Consider the following 22,204-nt stretch of genomic DNA (forward strand, 5'->3'; position numbering starts at 1 on the left):
CCTATTGGTTTAGTGGCTAGGGAGAAGTCTCTAGTTTAATGGGAAAATGATTGTGTTCTCCTGGTAAAAGCGTGAAGACTAACCCAGCAGAATCCAGAGATAGTATGAAACAAGCAAAAATACTATGAATAAGTTGTTAGATTAAAGCACTGAGAATACTGGGAAAAACAGAAAGCATTGTTATACCTCTGTTGCCAAAAAAACAAAAACAAGTGAGTTTCTTGATTGAAGGTAATGCAATCTGCAGTGCCAGGTAGGAAAATATACTTTGTAAGCTCATGATCGTTAGCAGTCCTAGCAGAATCCAGAATGTGTCTGTTTGGTGAGGACAAATAACCTGACTCTTCCATGATAGAAGAGATTCATTGTAAATTACTATAAATTCTATAGTTGTCTTGTCCCCTTGAAAAATGCTAACATCTAGGAATTCAGTATTATTCCTACTTCTGAAAGGATACTCAGATGTAATTTGAACCCCATCTCATCTTCTTTTTCTTTGCTGTCATACTCAGTCTGTTTATAGTCTCACTGTACAAGCACCATAGAAGCTAGGGAAAGAGACTGATGGATGTTCACTTTTGCCTTCTTAATTATTAAGAGCCTTCTCTGGGACTTGACAGATGGTTCAGCAAGTAAAGTGCTTTCTACCCAAGCATGAGGGCCTGAGTTTAGATACCTAGCAAACATATAGCTGTCTAGATGTATGTTTATAATCCCAGTGTGGTGGGGTGGTAGTGGTATGGACTAGAGGGGATAAAGAGAGACAGGATCATAGTAGACCTTGCTGGCCAGCCAGTCTAGCAAAAACATTGAGCTCTAGGTTCCCTGAGAAGTTGTAAAATGCTGGAGTAGGACACCTATTGTCTATCTCTAGCCTGTATACACATAAACATTTATACATACATACTATAGAATAAAATGACAGCCTTCTCCACAGTAGATGCCCTTTCGAAATATATATGGATACAGATATCTTTACATTCTGTGCTTGTTCTGAAAGGTGCTCATCTACGTACCTCTTCCCAGACTACCTTGTTACCAGGCTTCTAATTCTGTTCTTTGAAATCATTGACCATTCAAAATTAGTAAGTGTCTCTTTAGATCAGTAATTGTGGCCATCTGTTTATGAGAAGAACAGTCAAAGAAAAAAAATCAATAAAGTTATATATAAGAAACCAGAATGCATTATATGCTTTACCTCAAGTTCCGCTTCCTAGAAATACTCATTTTCAGCTTTTGTAGGATCAGCATTCCTTGGAAGCATGGTCAGAGCTACGAGAAATAAGTGGCAAGAGTAACAGTGGCTTTCTTTATCTTAATATCTATTTTAATAGACTATGTAGTTTAGTATGGTTAATTCAGGAATTAGTAAATGGTTCAGCAGTTAACACTGGTTCTAACAACTGTCTAGGCCTCTTATGGAAAAATGTAAAATTATTCATTAAATACAAACCTAATATTATCTCAAATTATTAAAGGATGCAGTATTAGAAACAAACTATTTCTTCCTTGAGTCTCTTTCATATGTGCCTTTATTTTTTCTAGCTCTTCCCCTCAGACCATTCAAGTTTAAAAGATAATGCTCAAAGTAATCAAATCTGTTTTGGATTGGTAGACTGTATGGTAGAAAATTTCTATTACTATCTGAAGCACTATAACAAGTCTCAGACCCATTACATGTTTTATGCCATGGTGCTAGTATCTTAGGTGGTTCTCAAGTTTAAGTGCACGCTTCATGGCTCATGTTTGTGTCTCACGTGTTTGACCTTCTTTTCTGGTTTTGCTTTTTTTAATTTACCATTCTAAAGCCCAGTTTCTCTTTATTTCTTTCTGGTCTTGATTTGTTTAAAAATCTTTTTCTCAAATGAAGCATATGGAGTACTTCTTTTAGCATAGACTTATTTAAGGTTTTGTTGTTGTTATTTTTCCCCAGAAATAGCTAATCTGGTGATTTCTTTAAAAAAATTATCTGTATTTCTTCATTTACTAAAATGTTTTTTGATTCTCTATCTGTTATCTAATGTAATAGTTTACTTTTATAAAACATAATCATAATTTCATATCTTGAATGTTTTTCTTTTAATTTAGTCTTGACTAAGTGTTTAGAATTTAAGATTAGGTAAATGTCTTTCATAAACAATTATGGAAATTAAATAAAGAAACTTTGAAAAAAATTGTGTACAGAATTGAGGTGAGATTTGTCATATTTGAGCAATTAAGAGGAACTAGTTTATTTTGTTTTTGTTAGAAAATCTCAATAAGAGGATCAGTTAATGTCTCGGAGTTTTTATTTTTCCCATATTGACATACGTTATAACTTCTGCTAAAGAAATTGTTTTTCTGTTTTTATAGTTTTGGTAAGCAGTTTGGAGGAAAAAGAGGATGTGATTGTCTTGTATTAGAACCTTCAGAAATGATTGTGGTAAGATGCTGAATTGCTTTTTTGATATGCTTCAGTTTTAACTCTAAATGTGGTAGGCTTTCAATACCCAAGAAAGTTTTCTTTCCATGACCTATGGCGATATTTAAATAACAGAACCATGTAACAACTTTACCTATTTTTATCACTGACACTTCTATGATGGTATAAACAATGTCTAACATGATAATAGAGAAAACCTAACATGTCCCAAATTTGCTAACTTTACCTGTTCCACCAGAAAATCAAACAGTAGGCTCTCTCTGTGTGTGTGTGTGTGTGTGTGTGTGTATGTCTGTGTGTCAAGGAGGGGGTTCTCTTTAAAGGAGCATGATTTTTTCCAGTGTTTTCTCCTTTGCCAGTGATGTAGTCAATAAACTTCAGATGGTCTGATGAGAAGAGCTAGAGAAAGTAAAGGCACATATGAAATAGACCCAAGTAAGAAATAGTTTGTTTCTAATACTTGTACTCTTTAATAATTTGACATGATATTTCATTTAGACTTGTTTAATGAATATTTTTTTCCATAAGAAGCCTAGATAGTTGTTAGAACTTTAGAAAATTTGGCTTTTTGACAGGTTTATTTATGTGTATGTATATTTATGCATGATTGTTTTTCCTGCATATGTGTGCAGTGTCCACAGAGGTCTAAAGAGGTCATTGGCTGCTCGAGAACTGTAGCGGAATTACAGTGTGCTTTAATACTTAGTACATATACAAGCTGTATAGCATGTTTGTGCATCAGGAAAAGTCAGGAAATCATTTTATGCTACAGTCTCATCTTACCTTTGCTGCTTGATACGTGGAACTGTTAAGCCATTTTGTAAAGGGAATTTGTTTGTGATGATGCTGTTGTTTCAGAAAATGTTTAAAAACCAAGCTAAGCTCTGGCTGCTGGTTGTTCCTTGAGATCCCTCAGTAAAATACATGTCAGTTTGTTGTGTACGAGTTTACATTTATGTTCATTTCTCCATTTCTGTTTAAAGCCCAGAGTTTATTTTGGCATTTACCATGTCCTTTTTACTTACTAAGAATTTATTAGTTTACATTCTCATGTGTCTATTAATTTACTCATCAGAATGTTTAAGTATTAGACTGGTGGGATGGTTCATCAGTAAAGGTGCTTGCCACCAAGTCTGACAGCCTGCTTTCCAGAAATGGTTCCCTGACCTCCACCCTTGGTGTGGAGAGTGTGAGTGTGTACTAAATAATATAAGATGTTAATAAAAATTGTTTAAGAATTGTTAATTTTTAAACTAGTAAACTTGCTGTATAACTAATTACATGCCAGGCATCATAATTCACACTTTAATTTAAGCACTTGACCAGGAGGTGGCAGGATGAACATGAGCTCAAATCCAGATAATGACTCACAGGCAGCGTGAGTCACTTAAGACACTGTCAGGAAGAAAAAGAGAAGAAGAAAGAGAACTTGGGTGAGGAGACATGCATTACTCACCAGAATACTAACTCACAACTATATATATTTTTTAATGAAGAAAATTACTGCCTAGAATTTAATGTACACGTGCATTAAATGTACCTTTAAAAATATTTAACAATGAATTTTCTTTCATGCCTTTTTATCATCTTTTCCCCCTTAAGAAACAAGATATTTTCATTACCCAACAACAATGTAAAGGAAGCATTTAAGAGAATTTAAAGTAACCCAGGACATAGATCAAAAACACTCCCGTTGGCCAAACCTAGGGACATTTGGGAATCCAAATAAAAATGTATGGTGGTGATGGTACCTTCATATATCATGCAAGTAGTTAAAATGTTGATGATATGAATAAATGAACTAGAGAGGCTAGTGTTCAGCCAGGGAACCGAGTACTTAGGACATCACAGAGTATGTTCCTAACAATTATTTATGAAGGGAACATCACTAAGTTTCTGATGTTAACTATGGCAGATTTTCACAAGAATAGTAGTTATTGCTACTGCCATTATACATACACAAACTAATGGGATATTCCTCTTGTTACAACAACACTGAAACGAAGAAAGATCATTTCTGGGATGTATTCCTGCATAGCATTCATACTTAAACCAAACTCACAAGTTACCAGACAAACTAGAGAACATTCTACAAATCAATAAGATCTAAATGACAGGAAATAGAACAGTCATAGAACTGTCTAAAGGACAAAAATATAGCATCTAATGAACATAATGCTTGTTTTTTCTGTTGACTATTAGACAGTGAAGAATTATAAATCATGTTAGCAATATGCATTCAGGTAAGATACTGTCAAATGCTTGATTTGATAATGTTATGCTAATATGAGAAAGTCTTAGGCGTGAGAAAATGCATGTTGATAAATTTCACGAGAATGTCAGTAAAAATGTTATTTATATCAAATATAAATATAATTTTTAAATTTTAGAACTTTTTGCTAATTCATCTGTGCTTAGAATGCTTTATTGATTATATTAGAAAATAATCAAATTTTAGAATTCTTTAAACTATTGAGAATTCATTGAAACATTTACTCTCAAGTAACTTTAGGGGTGATTGGAACTACCTATGGCCAAACACCTTATTCTTTGGATGTCTAAGCTTAGTTGGTATCTTTGCAAGAAAAGATTATTTTGTTGCCATGGTGGCAAATGCCTATAGTCCCAGCACTCTAGAAACTGAGGCAGGAGAAATACTGAGTTTTCCGACAATGTGGGCCACAGTGAGACCTTTTCTCATAAGCAGGGAAAACAAAATTAACCTTGTTTTAAGAGCTTGTGAATCTGGAATGCATTTTATTATAGTTACAAAGATTACTTTTCCCCATTAGGGATTTTTGGGGTTGAAACCATACTTTAAAAAATTTTATACATAATTTTTATTTCTTTATTTTGTTTTGTTTCATTTTTAATTTTTAAATATATATTTTCTTGGAGCCTTTGTCTTTGCTGGGAGTGTGAGGTGCTGCGGCCAATTTAGAAAAATGGTTAGGTAGTTGGTTAACATATTACTACTTAATTTCACTCTAACATATATAACATCTTGTATACAGATGTGTACATTATCCATAATTTCCCAGAAATAGCTCAAATATCTATAATCTGAATAAACCTTATTCAGTGTCCATAAAATGGAATAGTACTCTGCCTTATATAGAGTGAGATGTCTATTCTGCCATAAATGGATAAACCTTGAAAATACTCTGTTAAGTAAAAGAAGCTAGAGGGAGTGAAAAGGCAGTGATTGGGATATAAAGTGAGTAAATAAATTAATTGATGGAAAAAAACCCACTGTGTTGAATGCAAAAATAAATTGCTGTAAAAAAATAGATACAAAGCCATCAGTTATGTCATGTGGTGACACGTGCTTTTAATCCTAGCACTCTGAAGCAGAGGCAGGCAGAGCGCTGTGCGTATAAGGTTAGGCAAGAGCTACATAATGATTCTCTCTCTCTCTCTCTCTCTCTCTCTCTCTCTCTCTCTCTCTCTCTCTCTCTCTCTCTGGTTGTTTTCTTCTCTATCTGTATACCTTTGTGTGTGGCGTGTGTTACAAATAACCATTATATTACAAAAGAGAAATAAACTGATAGGAAAAATTAAGATTAGTAGTTAACCTTTTGTGGAAAGGACATAGGGATGAAAGACAGACGGATGCTGAATTTCTTTAGGGTGGTAATGATGAGCTAGAACTAGGAAGTGGTGATTGTTACACATAAATGTGTTAAATATCCATACATGTAGACAAACTCCAATCAATACTCAAAGGATAAAATAAACAAGTAAATCAAAAGAAAAAGAGTACTCATTTCAGAGAAATAAATACAAGAAATACACATATAACAATGAGGCTTCATTTATATAATTGAACCACGTGAAATAAATAGAATGATAAATACACTGCAAGTACATATATAATATTTTCCTAAAGTAAATATACTTGTGTGAATATTCCAGGATTATTGCAAGTTTTAGGTTGGACACAGATACAGAGCAAGAATCTGTCTTGGGGGAAATTGTTTAAGGGAGATACAGATACACATGGCTTTGAATATCAGGTGTAAGAGTTTAAATTTATCAAGGGTAGTGAGATGATGATAGTTAACTTTAGGGATGTTCTTTAGAGAAGCTGAGTTCAGTTTTCAACACCCATGTGGTTACAGTCTGTAACTCCAGTTCCAGGGGATCCAGTACCACCTTCTAGCCTCTGCAGACACCAGACATGTGTAGTGCACAGACATATATACAGAAAAAACCTATACACATAAAATGAATTCTTAAATGTCAGTAAATATGGTAAACATTGGCTGTCCATTGTCAGAGGCCTGACGGGATGATTTATCTCAGTAGTTTATCTGACTACAGTATGAGATTGGAGAACTTGTCTAAAGCAGCAGGATCACTATTGCTATCTTGTAAGACTGAAGTGATTAAAACTCAAATAAGTGATGGTGATGATGCTGTTGAAAGGAAGGGCATTAGGAGTGGGTCCTATACATAGTATTGACCTCTTGAGAAATGGTTCTGATCTTTGGAAGATAAGCATGGGAGCTGGAAATTGACTGTTGACTGAATTGCTTAATTCAGTGCCTAAAGCATATTTTGTAATAGATGTGACATTAGTAGGAAAAGTAGTTATAGAGAAAAACAAACAATTTCTTGAATATTAGGTTAGTTATAAAGTATGATTCAGAACTTAACAGTATATGTTTATACAAAATTTTAAGTTTGGAGAGCTGAAGAAAATGTTCTTGGAGAGAACTCAGGTTTGGTTCCCAGCACCCACACAGAGCTGCTCACGGCTCCAGGGAATTCAGTGCCCTCTTCTGTTCTCCTTAGGTACCAACACATGTGTAATATTGACTCACACAGACATAATACACATATGTACATAAAAGTGAAAGATAAACCTTAAGAATATTGTTAGTTTTATAGTAATGATACAGTCTGTGATTGGATGGCGGTCTTGTGTCAACATCACAGAATTTACAAATAGATAGGCCTGCCAGCTCACCTTTAGTAAGGAAAGATACTAGTCCTTAGAGGTTTCATTTTGTTTTTTCACCTAGAGATAGTAACTGGAGATAGTGTTGCAGAGTGAAATATATACATGTATGTCTATTTTAAGGTGTCTTTATAACAGCTTCTCTGTTGTTTTTAGAATTCTATCAAAAAAATAATAATTTTGGTTTGCTTCTTAGTTGTTCACTAAAATGATAGCCATGATTGTTTGGTAAGTAAAGTAAATGCATAATAAGGCAGTTTATAATTAGACTAACATCGAGTTATAATTCTTGAATGTGTAGGTGTAGTTAACAGCCTTCATTTCTGGTAAGAGACTTTACTTAGACAGATATATGTTTATGTGCTCAAGACAGACAGTTTCCTGTAAGGAAACTGTGGTCTCTAGTTCTTTATAAAAACATTGTCTTTAATCTTTTTCAGCTCAGATATGACATTGCCGTGTACAGACTGTTTCTTCAGGCACTTTGTTGGCAGGAATAAATGAAGCTTCCTTATGAGCCTTTTAAGACTTCATAGACTGTCAGTAAGATGGAAAAACTGGATATTTAATCAGGAACGTGAACATGTATTTCAGGTAGAGAATTCCAAAGATAATGAAGATAGTATTTTACAAAGAGAAATTCCTGCCAGACAGTCTCGACGAAGGTTTCGGAAAATTAACTATAAAGGAGAACGCCAAACCATAACCGATGGGGTGGATGTTAATAACTACCTTTCAGTAAGTATATTTCAGACTTTTTTATGATTTTCACATAAAATATCTTTAATTTACATGGTCTTTGGTCTCTACGTGTAGAAGTTATGATAAAACAAACAGTTTTTTAAAACACTTCTTGACTGTTGGATTGACTAGAAATCTTACTTGTGAGAATTTTGCTTTAGCTTTAGTTTTACCTAATTAACCAAAATAAGTATTTGTTGTAGCTTCTTACATACATATGTGAATTTCCTTCCTGCATAGTGACTGAACAGGATGTAGACTGATTCTGAGAACTCAGGCAGTCAACTAATGGAAAAGTTAATATGACAGAAGACATAACAAAAGAAAGAAAACCATGGGAGTTGTTCCTTGGCTGCAGGACTGTCAGTCACACATAACAACAGGCACTAGTGTAAAAATGTGTGATAATGGAACTTGAAAAGAAACACATGAAACATTGAGCTTTGTTAAAGCCAGAGAAAGGAAGCTGTTACTTTAGAAGTCTTTTTTTTTCTTTTAAACTCTTGTTTCAGATAACATCTTTTTAGACTGAGAAGTAGTTAAGAAATTTGAAGTAGAATAGGCCCTTGGGGGTTTTTAAGGGGAAATTCCATAATTGTAACTTCCAAGGAATCAGCACTGCAGAGCTTCAGAACTGCTAAATTGCCCTACAGCTTTCCTCCTTTGGTCTGTTTAAATGACAGTATTAGCATGGTATGAGAGCTTGCTGCAGAAAAATTGACAAGTCTGTTGCTTTAATTTTCAGGAAAGAAATGCTATCATTGTATGGCGGGGTAGAGGAGGATAGTTGGGGAATTGCTTTACTAGAATAAAAATAGGACTCAAGGCAGCTTTAAAGACTCTGTCACATTTGCCTAATTCCATTAATTGATATGTTTCGTTTCTGAAAATAATCATACTGGAGTCATACAAAGAAAGTTTCTTTTTTTAAATATACAGTTTATTGCTGGGCAGCAGTGGCCCACACCTTTAATCCCAGCACTCAGGAAACAAAGGCAGGCGGATCTCTGAATTTGAGGACTGCCAGGTGAACACAGAGAAAACCCTATCTTGAATGCCCTTCCCCAAAGTGTGTGGTGTGTGGTGTGTGTGTGTGTGTGTGTGTGTGTGTGTGTGTGTGTGTGTGTGTGTAGTTTTAGAAAAATGCATGTAGCAATTGTGTCTTTTAATTAGAGAATTTATTTATATACAAGATTACTATTGATGAAGGCATATTCCTACCATTTGTTAATTTTATTCTCATTGTTTATTTGAGGCTGAGGATTATGGCACATGCTACCCTGGCACTCTGCATCAGAACACGCTCAGCGCATCATCATTTTGGTTGTCCTTTGTCCTTTTCTTTTCCTGTTATTGATTTGAATCTTTTACTGAATGATGATGTTGAATTGTTTTCTCTTTTTCATCTTTTTTCTTGTGAGTTTTACACTGTATGTTTTCCCTAGTGGTGGTAATCTGTGTTTTACTACTGGAGGGTTTCCTTGAGTATTTTTTCTGAGGCCTTTCTGGGACTTTTCCTTAATTTCTCTGGGTCTAATATTCTCAGTTGTTAGCTAATCTCTTACAAGTGTGATACAGCACTGTTCTGTTGCAGTTTGTAAAATTCTTTTTCTTATTCTTTGGATAGTTTTGACTGTAAAATGCTATGAAGACATTTTCTGGTCAGCCCTGTTTAGAATCCTATACACCTTCTTGTGCTGGATGTCCTTATAGTTTAACATTTTAAACTTAAATTTTTAGGGGCTGGAGAGATAGCTGAAAGCTTATGAGCACTGCTTTCGCAGACAACTAGACTTAGATTCCCAGCCTCACAACCATCTATAATTCCAGTTCCAGGGGTTCTGTTGCCCTCTTCTGGCCTCCCTGGGCACCAGGCACACAGGTGGCACACAGGCATGTGCATGGTTTGCAGAGATCCATGCTGGCAAATATGTATAAAATAAAATTTTAAGCATTTTTTTATAACATTAATTTGTTTTGTTTTACATAGCTTTTCACCCAGGTTTCTCCCAAGCTGCTGGGCTCAAGAGATGTTTCCAGCTCAGCCTCCCTAATAGCTAGAACTATAAACGCAAAGCCACCATGCCTAGCACATTTACTACTCATTATAGCAATATGTCATCATTTGTCTATTGAGCTTCTAATACTTGGCCATTAAACTTATTTCTAGGTTTTTGGTTTTTCAAATGATTTTCTATGAAATATCATTGTGGATATGTATCTCAGTATATTAATCATACTAGAAAAAAATTACAAGATGTAGCATTGCCAAATAAAAGAATGTTTATACCATTTGACTCTTTGTATGATGAGTTAAAGAGTACTTACAATGCCTATGTGGGTACATGTGGGGCACCTACATGTATGTGTGTTGCTTATATATTTTAGTTTCAACTTTAATATGTTCTTTCTCCAGATTTTTGTTTGTTTTTGGTGTCATGTCATAAGGTATAAAGTCTGTATTTCCTCTTGAGGTTATCTGTGGTTTACACGTGTGAGTCATTTGCTTTTAATCTTCCTGTGTGCTGAAGAAAGTCATCTTCCTTTAGACATTTTGGTTTTCTAAATAGATTAAACCAAGTAGTTAATACTTAGGACTTGGTTAAAGATAACTCTTAAGTGGCATTCTTGCATATATATCACTCCTTGAGTTAAGTAGTTTTCCAGCTATGTACTGTCAGGAATTTGGAAATCATGAGGGGAACTTAATTGATCAACTGAGACAAGCCTGATTATTTAGCAGTGAGACTAGATTAGTTAGAAAAGGATTTTTTACCATAATACTTATGTGTGTGATATCTTGAATTAATATATTTTTTCTTAGAAAGCATATATTTCAGGCAATTTAGAAAATGCTATATTGATAAGTCTTCATAAGATTGTGAACTAGGGGCTGGAGAGATGGCTCAGTGGTTAAGAGCACTGACTGTTCTCCCAGGGGTCCTTAATTCAAATCTCTGCAACCACATGGTGGCTCACAACCATCTGTAATAGGATCTGATGCCCTCTTCTAGTGTCTCTGAAAACAGCCACATGTACTTATATAAATATAATAAATAAATCTTTTTAAAAAATTGTGAACTAGTCCAACTTTTAAAGAAATCGATATGACAGTTTCTCAAAACTCCAAGTAGGTCTGCTGTCTGAGCCAGCTGTATTACTCCTGGAGATTGCCCTGAAGAACTCCAAGTCAGCATATCAAGGAAGTGAGGCACTTGCACACTAGTGCTGATTGCAGCACTAGAAAAAAATAGGTACGAGACCGCTTAGTGGTTAACAGCAGAGAAGTGGGTAAGGGAAGTGTCGTGCGTGTGCATAGTGGAACGAGAGCTGGACAGATGCTCCATGTACAGTGCTTGCCTTGCAAGCATGACAGCCTGAGTTCCGTTCTGAGAACCCACATTTTAAATGGCTAGTAATGGAGGTCCCAAGCTTGTAACCACAGCAGTGAGACAGACAGGTCCTGGTCTCCCAGCTCTCTGGCTAGCCAATCTACCCTACTTAACAAGTTCCAGGCTAATTAAAGAGTGTCAAAAAGGATGGACAGCACCTAAGAACAATATCTTCTAACTACAACGTATACATAACATACACCACGTACATATGCATTCACATGTACATACACACACATACACACATGTACAAATGAGAACGAAGTTATATTATTAGCAGGAAAATTGGTGCAAGTGGAGAATCATAAAAGTGATTAAGCCAGTCACAGACAAACTTGTTTTCTATTATGATTGTTAGGTTTTATACATACATACATACATACATACATACATACATACATACATACATACATACATACACATGCATAAAATCACATATGTTGGATATATAGATGTATGCATGTGTGTGTATGTATGTATGTATATAATATATGATTAAAATAGAAGTGAAATTGCCTAGATGGACAAAGACATGAAAGGGAGAAAGGTAAGAAAGGAGGCTTTAGAGACAATGAACAGAAGGGAAATATGTTCAATTTACAATATGTACCTGTACAAAAAGTTACCAAAAGTTTTGGATGCTTCTTTGAAAAAAAGTCATTTGAATAAATTTATAAGACTACAAGATTTTACAAAAGAAAAACGAGGTTCTTGTTTCTGTGAAAGCATTTACAGAGGATTGGTGTTATAACCACTGCAAAGTTCCTTATTTTCTTTGTCTTACTATTGTCAGCAATTCATCGAACAGAATGAGAAATGCTTTTGTTTGCCAGAGGTGTGCAATTCTTAGAGATGTACAGAATGTTTGCCATTGTTGTTTTCTTTGTCACACTATTGACTGCATAACCTGTATACCATAATTTTGAGAGAATTAAGTTTTTCTTACTGAATACGTAGAATAGCTGCAGAGGAGCTGGGAATGTAGCTCAGTGGTAAAAGTGCTTGGCATAGTTTGTGCATAGTTTACCCACTAAAAGAATGACAGAAAGAGATGGTTTATTCATTTGGAAAATTTTACTATTAACTATACAAATAGCTTTATTGTGATGTTTTAATGTATGCATAACTGTACTGTGATGATCTTCTTTCCTCTTAATGGCAGGCATAACCTCAGTGTGAGAATAATGTAAAGAAATAAAAAATGTAGTGCTGGTGATGGGCCTCAGCACCTCTACCATTTCTTGACTGAGCTACATACCCAGCCTTCATTTACTCTTGAGACAGGGTTGAAACTTGCAGTCTCAGCCTTTCAAACAGCTCTTAAGTATGGCCTGTGCCTCCAGGCCTCAGTCTAGTAGTGATATCTTTAAAACCTCAGTCTTTGTAACCGTTTATGTGTCTTTTTAGCTTTATTGGTTATAAGTAGTACGTAACTCATACTTGAAGTTTGATATTATATATAGGCCTTTATAGCAATCAGCATGATCAAGATAAACATATCACTCCCAAATGCTTTGTCTCTTTTCGTAATCCATCCTTCCCTAAATCCCTGTCCTTAGGCAGCCACTGTGCTTTCTCTTAGTGTTCTTTTTTGAAACAGTTATTTTTTAGCTTTCTTAATTTAATATTAGGAGACAACAAATCATATATTAAATGCTACATTTAACAGCATTTTTAACATAAGAAAACCAAAAACCTGTTCTATATTGTGCCTGCACAGTCTCTCCATCCTTTGTTGTATTCTTTTCCTTGGTCTAAGAGAGAAAGTAACTTGTTCCTCCTCCTCAGCACTTGGTGAAGTCAGATTTTTACTAGCCTTCAGAAACTCTAATACCTATGCTCATTGTGATTTTGACTTTTAAGTAATCTTGTTGCTGTAGAAATAATTAAAACCTTTTCACACTTTATAGCCATTTGAACATTGTACAAATCTTCTTGGACCATGGACCTTTGAGGAAGATGTATTTTGTATTTAGAAATAGCAAAATATGTTTGTAAAAAAAAAATTAGAGAGTAGAATCTGTAATTAAGCCATGTAGAGAGAGTCAAGTATCTCTGGACTTGAGTCCTTCCACCTTTAATCCTCACTTTGTGCTTTGGTTTCTTTGCCACTAAAGCTGCTGTACTGACTCCTTACCTGCCTGTTCACTGGGCTTCTGTCAGGGTACTTGGCATATAAGTACATACCTGGTACCTAATTCTTGCTACCTGTAGATTTTTTTAGTTATTTAAAATGGTGTTTCAGTTTTTCTGTGTCAGGTCTCTAAGTGTTAAGTACTATTTGTTGTGAGAGGCCTTGCAATCTATAGCTTGGGTTATGTTTGAACTCAGATCCTCTTGCCTCATCCATGTGCCACTTTCCCCGCCCTAATGTTCCTCATAGGACTGTACAGCATCACCCAAGCCCACTGCACAAACAGTTTTCATCTAAATTGGGGATATTCCTTAAGATGGAAAACATTATATAATCTCTTCATCAAGACAAATGTAGTTGATACATTTTTGTATTTGATTTTAAAAAATACATTTTTGTATTTGATTTCAAAATCTGTTCAAAACTGGTTCTCCTTTTGGTAGCCTTGTTCTTCATATTCTTCTACTTCCTACCATCAACTGGTCCATTCCTTTTGCTTTTTTAAGTTTTAGATGGAGCTCTAACAATATCGTTTTAATTTTATTTTGTTATTGATTGATTGGCTTTGGTGGTGGTTTACGATAGTTTGTCAGAGAAGTTGCACACGAGGACATCCAGAGTCTAGACCAGCCTGTTCAGTGGAACCTGCTATGACAGTGCAGGTGGCTCATGTTAGTGCTGCCAAGATGGTAACAGCCACCCACATACGGTCCATAAGCGTGGACCGTATAAATTAAAATGTGGCTAATGTAACTCAGTGTCTTAACGTTTTAACTTTATTTAGTTTGGAATCAGTTTAAGTAACTAGATAGATAAAAATGGCAGCTGCCAGATTGACTACCACAGGTCCTCACGTTTCCAGTTTTGTACTTAGTTTTTCTATGTATCTCCTTTTATGTTTTTCTTTTACCATGCCACATTGTTAGTCCTTAAACAGGCCATGTTTTTATATAAATTTTTTTGTGTTCTTCATTTTGTTTTAAATCTCCCTTTATTATTTGTTGTTTAACCTAAAACTTATTCATCCTCAGGACTCAATTCTATATCATTTTTATTTTTTAGAAAGATGTAGCATGTACCTGTGCTTTTAGAGCATCCTGTCAAATGTATTTGCTTACTTTCTGCATTGCTCTTGCCTTAGTATTGAGAGCCTCATTGTAGTCTCAGGGTGATTGCCTGTCATAATAACAGCACCTGATCTTGGGTAAGTTTACTTCACTTTGTGTGTCTTTAGTCAAGTTATATGAGCTTTATTTTTGATCTGAGTGTTTTTGATTTGTGGGTTTTGTTGGTAGTGTTATAGTTCTGAGAGCATTGGTATATTTAGGTTGGTAACTTCTAAGTTTATTAAAGGACTTTGCCTAGTGTCTGGTACTTTGTAAAATATTCCACAATTGTAATCACTTTCATAAATATGTTAAAGTAAATAAAGTAAACTAATGAATGAGAATGAAAATACAAGTTTAGGTTAGCTTAATATTAGTGTGTGCGTCATATGCACACTGCTCCTGCGAATAGAATATGGCAGCAGCGTCTTTATTTGCAGACACCACCTTACCAGTCATTTTTGTATATTTTGGTCCACACTGAATCCTAAATGTTCATAGCCATCTCTTAATTTGAATGAATGGCTTGGTGTCACTCATTTCAGAAGATTTTTTACAGAGGTCTTGATTTAGACCTCTTGCTTCTATGTACCACATTTGGATACACATCTTTCTTTGTCAAGTTTATTGCCTTTTTTATCTTAACCTGAATAGTACTGTGCCTTTTCTTAGTTTGATATGTGCCAGAAAATCAGTACAAAATGTTCTATGCCTTTTCCTATTTCACAGGTAAAAGACTCATTTCTAAAGATATTAGCAATCTTCGAGTGGGAATTTTTTTTAATTTGAGCATGGTCACATGGCTTAGCAAGTAAAGATGCTTTGACACCAAGCCTGATGACCTAAATTCAATCAGCTATATCCAGGAGTGCAAACTTAAGGGGTTAAAGAAATTGCTTCGTGGCTAAAAGTACCAGCTGCTATTCTAGAGGGCCCAGGTTCAGTTCCCAGCACCCACATGGAGGCTCCTAACTGTTCATAACTCCAGTTCAAGATCTGATGCCTTTCAAGGATACCAGAAATGCACAGGTGTGCACGTGCCCTCCCCCTCCCCCAACAGATGAGTGTAGTCTCAGGTTAGAAGGAGCAAGACAACAGCATCTACATAGCTACTCAGAAGGATTCACTAAACCTTGTGCATTGTGGATTACTAGAATTGTCCATTCAACGTTTTTCAGACTGCATTTGCCATTGCAGTTGAAAGCACAGACATAAACCTTAGGTGAACTTGGTTGTGTGTCCTTTTAATCCCAGCATTCAGAAGGCAGAGCTAGAAAGAAACACCACAAGCTCTAGGACATCTTGGTCTACAGAGAGAAAAAAAAAACCTCCTTTCTTATAGTAGTTAGCAAAGCCAGTTATTTAACCTAGATGTCTGACAGTTTAAATTGAAGTTCCTTTCTTATGTGACAGCAGTCTACCTTTACAACTTTCTGGCCCAACTCTGTCCTTGCTTTCTTTCAGCCTGCTCATTTTCTCTGGGAGGCTATTACTGACATCTTTTCCTAATATTAATGCTGAGCTTTTGACTCTAGTAACTCTAATCTTGCTTTTCATTCTTTTTGTTCATTGTAGTGTTGTGCCATGTCCTCCTCTTACTTTGCTCCCAAACTCCATTCATCCACATTCTCTCGTCTCTTCATGGATTGTACTTCCCTTTGTTGGTCCATAGAACATTACATATGCCTGACGCAGGTGCCTATACTGTTCTTCTGCTCCACTGAGAAAACTGAATTGCCAACTTATGAGTGTGAATGTTCTAATGCATTTGTAAGTTCAATCCTGAGGTCTGTTTTATTTACATAAGAGTAATTGCTTTGTTATTTTATCTTTATATATAAATGTTTGTATGTTGGCGCATATGTGTCACAGTATCTCCGTGGCAAGTGTTAATGTGCCTTTGACCAGAAATGAATCTCTGAAATACCAAACATTACTAATGCTAAGTCATTTTTATAGAAGTGTGACTGAGCCAGTTATAGATCTGGATGTTGTTTTAGAGGTTTAAAAATTAGTTGGTGCTTGGGTACATTAGTTATGAAATTAAATTTCTTTTACTAGGTAGTCTCATTGTGGTGTACCAGTGTGCTCTTAGCTGGATCTCAAGCCTGTCAATATTATTTATTAGTGTTTTTGTTAAAGACTTTTACATTTTTACATTCTCCATTAGTATGCAAGTGTGATTTTCCTGGTGCTTTCTACCTTAAATTTTTTTCAAGAATATTCTCCCTCTACCCCCCTTCTTCTCTCTCTCCTCCCTTCTCTCTCTTTCTCTGTCTGTCTACCTATCTCTCATCCACTACTGTCTATATCTCCTAGTAGAATCTGGTTCACTCTGGAAAGTAATGCAGTTCTTGATAGATTCTTTTTTTGTGAAATATATATGTACTGATAAAATCATATCAAGGAGAGTAAGGCAAGGTCCTCGACCGGAGATAGTGCTGGGAAGTGACTTTCAGAGGAGTGTTTATTGACACAAGCCTTTCTGTTGGATGCTGCTAACTGTTTAGATCCTGCCTTTTAAACTTTTTGTGAATTAAAATTTTTCCAAAATACTTTTAACATTTAACTGTTTGCCTCTTCTAGTTTTTCTTCTGCAGACAACTTTTTGCACATAAATTAATAAATGACCGGTTATTTCCTTAGAAATTAAATTACTGGGTTAAAAGTATGAAAATAACTTTCTACATAAATATTACTAGCACAGTAGTCAATTTTTAATTGTTTTTATTATTCAGTATACATGAACTTCAGTGTTGGAGGAAGACAGCCAGGTATACTGTTTTCTTCTGGGGTAGTTTGTAGTTCCTTAAGGATGAAACTAACTCATGTGGGTGTCAAGGACCCAGAATGAGAAAGATTATCATACTTGTAACTGTTTGCATGGCAGTTGCCAACAAAAGCTCTTTCAGTAATTGTTTAACTCGGGTATTGATGTATGTCAGCAGTCTAAGGGTAATCTTGACAGTGTTCCAGGTAGACAGTATAACAGCTCCTTAAATGGCAAACAAATTAACGTTACTGCTTTTCAGATTTATCTGTGGTCTGTATTCAATTTTCACAGTACTACAAAATGATGTGTTTAAATTAGAGGTAATAGTGTGATCCAGCTCAGATAAAGTATTCTTGACAGTTTATTTTTAAAATGAGGTTTTATTTTCTTGATGGTAGATTTTTAAATTATTAGATTTTGAAAATAAATATCTTAAAACTACATTCATAATAATATATATGTCTGAGTTCCATATACAAAGTATGTTCCTTTCTATGTATATAAGAAGGCCTCATACAGCTAGGGTAGGGCAAAGTAGAAGCGTGGTGGTGCCTTTTATTGTTCCTTCAGTTTCACTGGTTCTAATTATAGAAGCTTACATCACCATCGCCGATGATAACAGCTTTCCTCTCTCCTTGCTCTTTCTTTCTCAATCACTCCCTAAGGATAGATCATATTTCATAGTACATATGGACTTCAAGTGGCTTTGATGAAGATTTTTGATAGCATGCAAGCAATCAGTGAACACATCACAGTATGCTAGAACGGTTTCTAAAAAGGAATAGTAGGAAAGCTTTGATACTCTTACTTTAGGAATGGTGAGGAGTGGATAGGACTAGCTTCTTGAAGTCAGAAATGGCACAACAGTAATTAGAGTTAACCGTGTTTGATAGCTACAGATTCATGTCTCTGAAGCAAGGGAAAGAAAGGGCGGGACACTGTGGTTACTCTAGCTGGCATGCTGTCATTGCAGTGGCCTGATCATTACTATAGCATTATCAATTTATTTTTCAGGATTAAACTACTTCAGTAGGATTTTCTACAAATATCAATGTGTTTAACAGTTTATATTTAAAAAACCAACTGCTTAAATAAAAGGCAGAAATGACTTGAGTATTTTATTTTGTAAAATGACAGTTTGACTTTTGTTACTCTCTTTTGGAATTTAGCATCCCTAAATTGTGGCTGTACTGTTTCACTGTGCAGATGGGGTGGTGCAGAGTGGGTAAATTATTAACTATTAGAACCTTATCTTTGTTTTTTTTGTGCAGCATAATTTTCAATATTCCAATTTATAGTTGGCTTGTAAATTATATATTCAGATAACAAATTTTAGTAACCAGATCATTTATATATTTATAAAAACAGTTTTGTAATTATTGGAAACTTTGCTTTACCTTGCAGTAGTTAAATGACCTTTTAAAGCTAAAGATTTTGTTTGTATGGCTTGGCATACTGGTATTTCGTATGCAGGAAAGTGTGTTCTTCGATGCATAGCCTGTAGTGATGATTTCAGACTGTGAATCAGGACTCCCTCCATCACTACACTACCTTCACTTGATGATGAGGTGAGATCGTGATAAATTCTAAACATGATGCCCACAAAAAGTAATTGATTTGTCTAGTAATTCATTTTGGTTATTTAACAAATTACTGAGCTAGTTTATATCAGCAATTAGTTAAAAGATTAGTTATTGAATATGAAAAGACAATGGAGGGGAATATCATCAGACTGCTTTTAGGGTCTATATGCTGAGTATAGTTTGGCCTCTTGATTTCCTCTGGTGTTGTTATCCTAGGAGTTTTTCCATGATAGGTTCACCATACTGGTTTCTAGAATAGCAAATACTGTGTGCTAATTGGTAGAGCAAGATGATGTCATCTTTACTTATAAGCCTGCCAAGCTGGGGCGTAGGGAGGAGAGAAAGAATTGTTTTGATCCTTTATTGGGGTTGACGTGTACTCCAGTAGGTCTGACATATGGCGTTAGTGGCTAGCATTTTACTCCCGGAGCAGCAGTTAAGAGATGACTGCCTTTTTGCCCAGCTTGAGGTCTTCCTTTGTGTCAAAGGTATCAGCATGATTTATAAAAAGGAACAAGGAGCCATTGCAGAGACTGGTTTTGGTTGGCTGTCATTTATCCTACCAGTACATATATAATTATAGACTGGCATTATTGTTAAAATAATTCTTGAGTCTTGTTACTAATTTTTGTGTTTAGTACATTTCTTCAGAAAATATACCTTTGAAAAATTATCTTTATTCATATTTTTGTAAATTCCAACTTTATTAAATAAATAGTTCTTGAAAATCAATCTGTACAAATATTATGTGGTTTATATTTAGTAAACTAATGCTTATTTGGATTTGTGATAACAAATTTTTTATTTCAGTGTAAGTTTTGTGGGAAATGGCTGGGTTTTGTGACTAAAGAATTTCATAGGGTTTTGAATAAAACAATTCATAGGCAATTTGTATAAAATGCTATTGTATTTTGTAAATGTGGAATATGTGTTCAAAATAATAGCATTAGTACAGTAAATTCTGGCTGGATATGGAGCCACATAATTCAGATTAGGAGCATAGCGTCACTTGGAAAGTAAGAGACTTTGCCAGAGGGGATCAAGGAAGTGTGTGTGTGTGTGTGTGTGTGTGTGTGTGTGTGTGTGTGTATTAATACGTTTTTCAGTAGTAAGAATCTTTTATTACAGTACCTGTTTCTCAGCTAACAATCTCCTTGTGTGCCGTATGTTGCACATCTCCTGTCTTCAAAAGTATTATCTAAATAGAGGGAAATAGTTCTATTACTTTACTCCCTAACTGACTGCTATTCTCAGTGTTGCTGCCTGGAGGTCTACCTGACTGTACTGTTAGCCACTGGGGGCACTGGTAGGAGACGAAATGCTAGCATAAAAGAAAGGGTGCCTTGTAGCAGAGCATAAAGGAAAGGGTTGGTGCTTTTCTTCCTGGAGAGGGTGTGGCCAATTTTTTCTCTTATAAGCTTTAAAGAAAAAAAATGTAGTAGCTTTCTTTTAGTCCGTGTTCTTATCAGAGACATGTTTAATCGTTTCCTTTTCTGATTCATTTTGTGTTTGGCTGGTTGTCTTTCTAGGAATTACACATTTGGGCTGCAGTGAAGTATCATGTTGTATAGATTATTCTTCCTCAAAGGAATTAGTGTACATTGTGCATGCCTGGATTTTTCCCCCCTGTAAAAGCACTGTTTTTATTTAAATCTGTTTTCATTAAAAAATCTTGGTTTTGTTTAAAAATATTTACATATTAGCGCCTATTTTCATTTTTAATGTTAACTCAGTGTGAGCTTGAAGATTTAGATTTAACCTTCATAACATTCATTCAATAAATACCAAGTTGTATGCAGAAACCCATAAATATGTGGTATTAACATTACTTTGATGTGACATCTCTGAACCAGATTGCCCATGTATTTGGAATTCAGTAGTATCTTACTTCAGCAAATTATTTTCCCCTGAGAGATCAATTCTGTGTTAAATTTACATAATATTTAAAAAGAAGCTTCTCAGATACAATGGAATATCAATGTACAGAATTTTTAAAAACTATAGAAGAGACGGGTACATTAGCCAGGTTTTTTTCTTACAGAATTTAGCTTGCCAGTATGTCTCACAAACGGTTGTGTGTGTGTGTGTGTGTGTGTGTGTGTGTGTGTGTGTGTGTGTGTTCAGTAAATTGCTCTTGGGCTACATCTGCAGATACAGTAGCCAATTGATCTAATGCAGTTTGTGAAGGCTTTCTGCACAGGTGATGTCATCCTTTTAGCTCTATTCTCCTCCCACTCTCTTTCCTTCTTATTAGATATTTCATCTTACTGCAGGGCATAGAATCAATAGGAGCTTCTCCTTGGGGAGCTGCTGTGAAGCAGGCAAGGGCAGTAGGAATTCAGGCACTGACAGACTCTGGCGTTCACAAAAGATGTAGTGGTTTTTGTGCTGCATCATATACACATGTTATCCAGAAAGGGCAGACTTAGATCATCAGTGCTTCTTACTGATGCCTGAAGTCAGAAGCCGTGTTGCAGAGCTGTGAAACTGCTTGGGAGAAGAGAACGTTGCTTTGAATTCTGGATATTCTCAGACATTATACAGGACAAACCTGTTAGAGCATTTGTCTCCTGCCTCCATTTGCTCTGTGGTTGGGATGATGTGTGTATGGTGGGGGTTTTTGTTTCATCTTTTGTTTTGGTTTGGGTTTTTTAACCTCTAGCATTTAAGGATATTTAAAGAAGAGACTGTAGTCTTCAGGATACAGCATTTGCTTTGCCTGTGATGCAGAAGATTCTGCAGTGTTTGTTCTTCAGAATGAAATAAGTTGGTGGAAAAATAGCTATATTGCAGAGGAAGGTTTCATGGATTCCAGGAACACAGATTTCATGCATGTTGCCTACTTGCTTTGACTGATACGGTATTAGTCTCTTCTGCCAACATGTATGTCTGTGTCAGGTGCCTGAGGATGCATGTAATTGTGTGCTGAACCTGAAATCTAATTCTTATACTTAGAACAATATTCTGCTTCTGAAAGCTTCTGATTTTTGTTTATAAAGAGGGTTGAAGGAGCTACATTTATACAGCAAAAATAGTGTGTGGATTGTAAAAGGAAACTTAGCAGATTTTTGTCAGCTCGTCAGTGTGGCT

At 35.4% G+C, this 22,204-nt stretch overlaps 1 protein-coding gene across 2 annotated transcripts in view; it reads left to right on the forward strand.

Moving 5' to 3' along the window:
* RAPGEF6 (Rap guanine nucleotide exchange factor 6) overlaps positions 1-22,204 on the forward strand; it is a 141,549-nt gene that overhangs the window by 28,178 nt on the left and 91,167 nt on the right. For both annotated transcript variants that reach the window (XM_080924158.1, XM_080924159.1), the window contains exons 5-6: positions 2,353-2,422; positions 7,980-8,123. In XM_080924158.1, the coding sequence (XP_080780284.1) occupies positions 2,353-2,422; positions 7,980-8,123 (214 nt within the window). The remainder of the gene's footprint in view (positions 1-2,352; positions 2,423-7,979; positions 8,124-22,204) is intronic.

This window comes from Micromys minutus, assembly GCF_963924665.1.
Source record: "Micromys minutus genome assembly, chromosome: 10".
NCBI classification, from domain to species: Eukaryota; Metazoa; Chordata; class Mammalia; order Rodentia; family Muridae; genus Micromys; species Micromys minutus.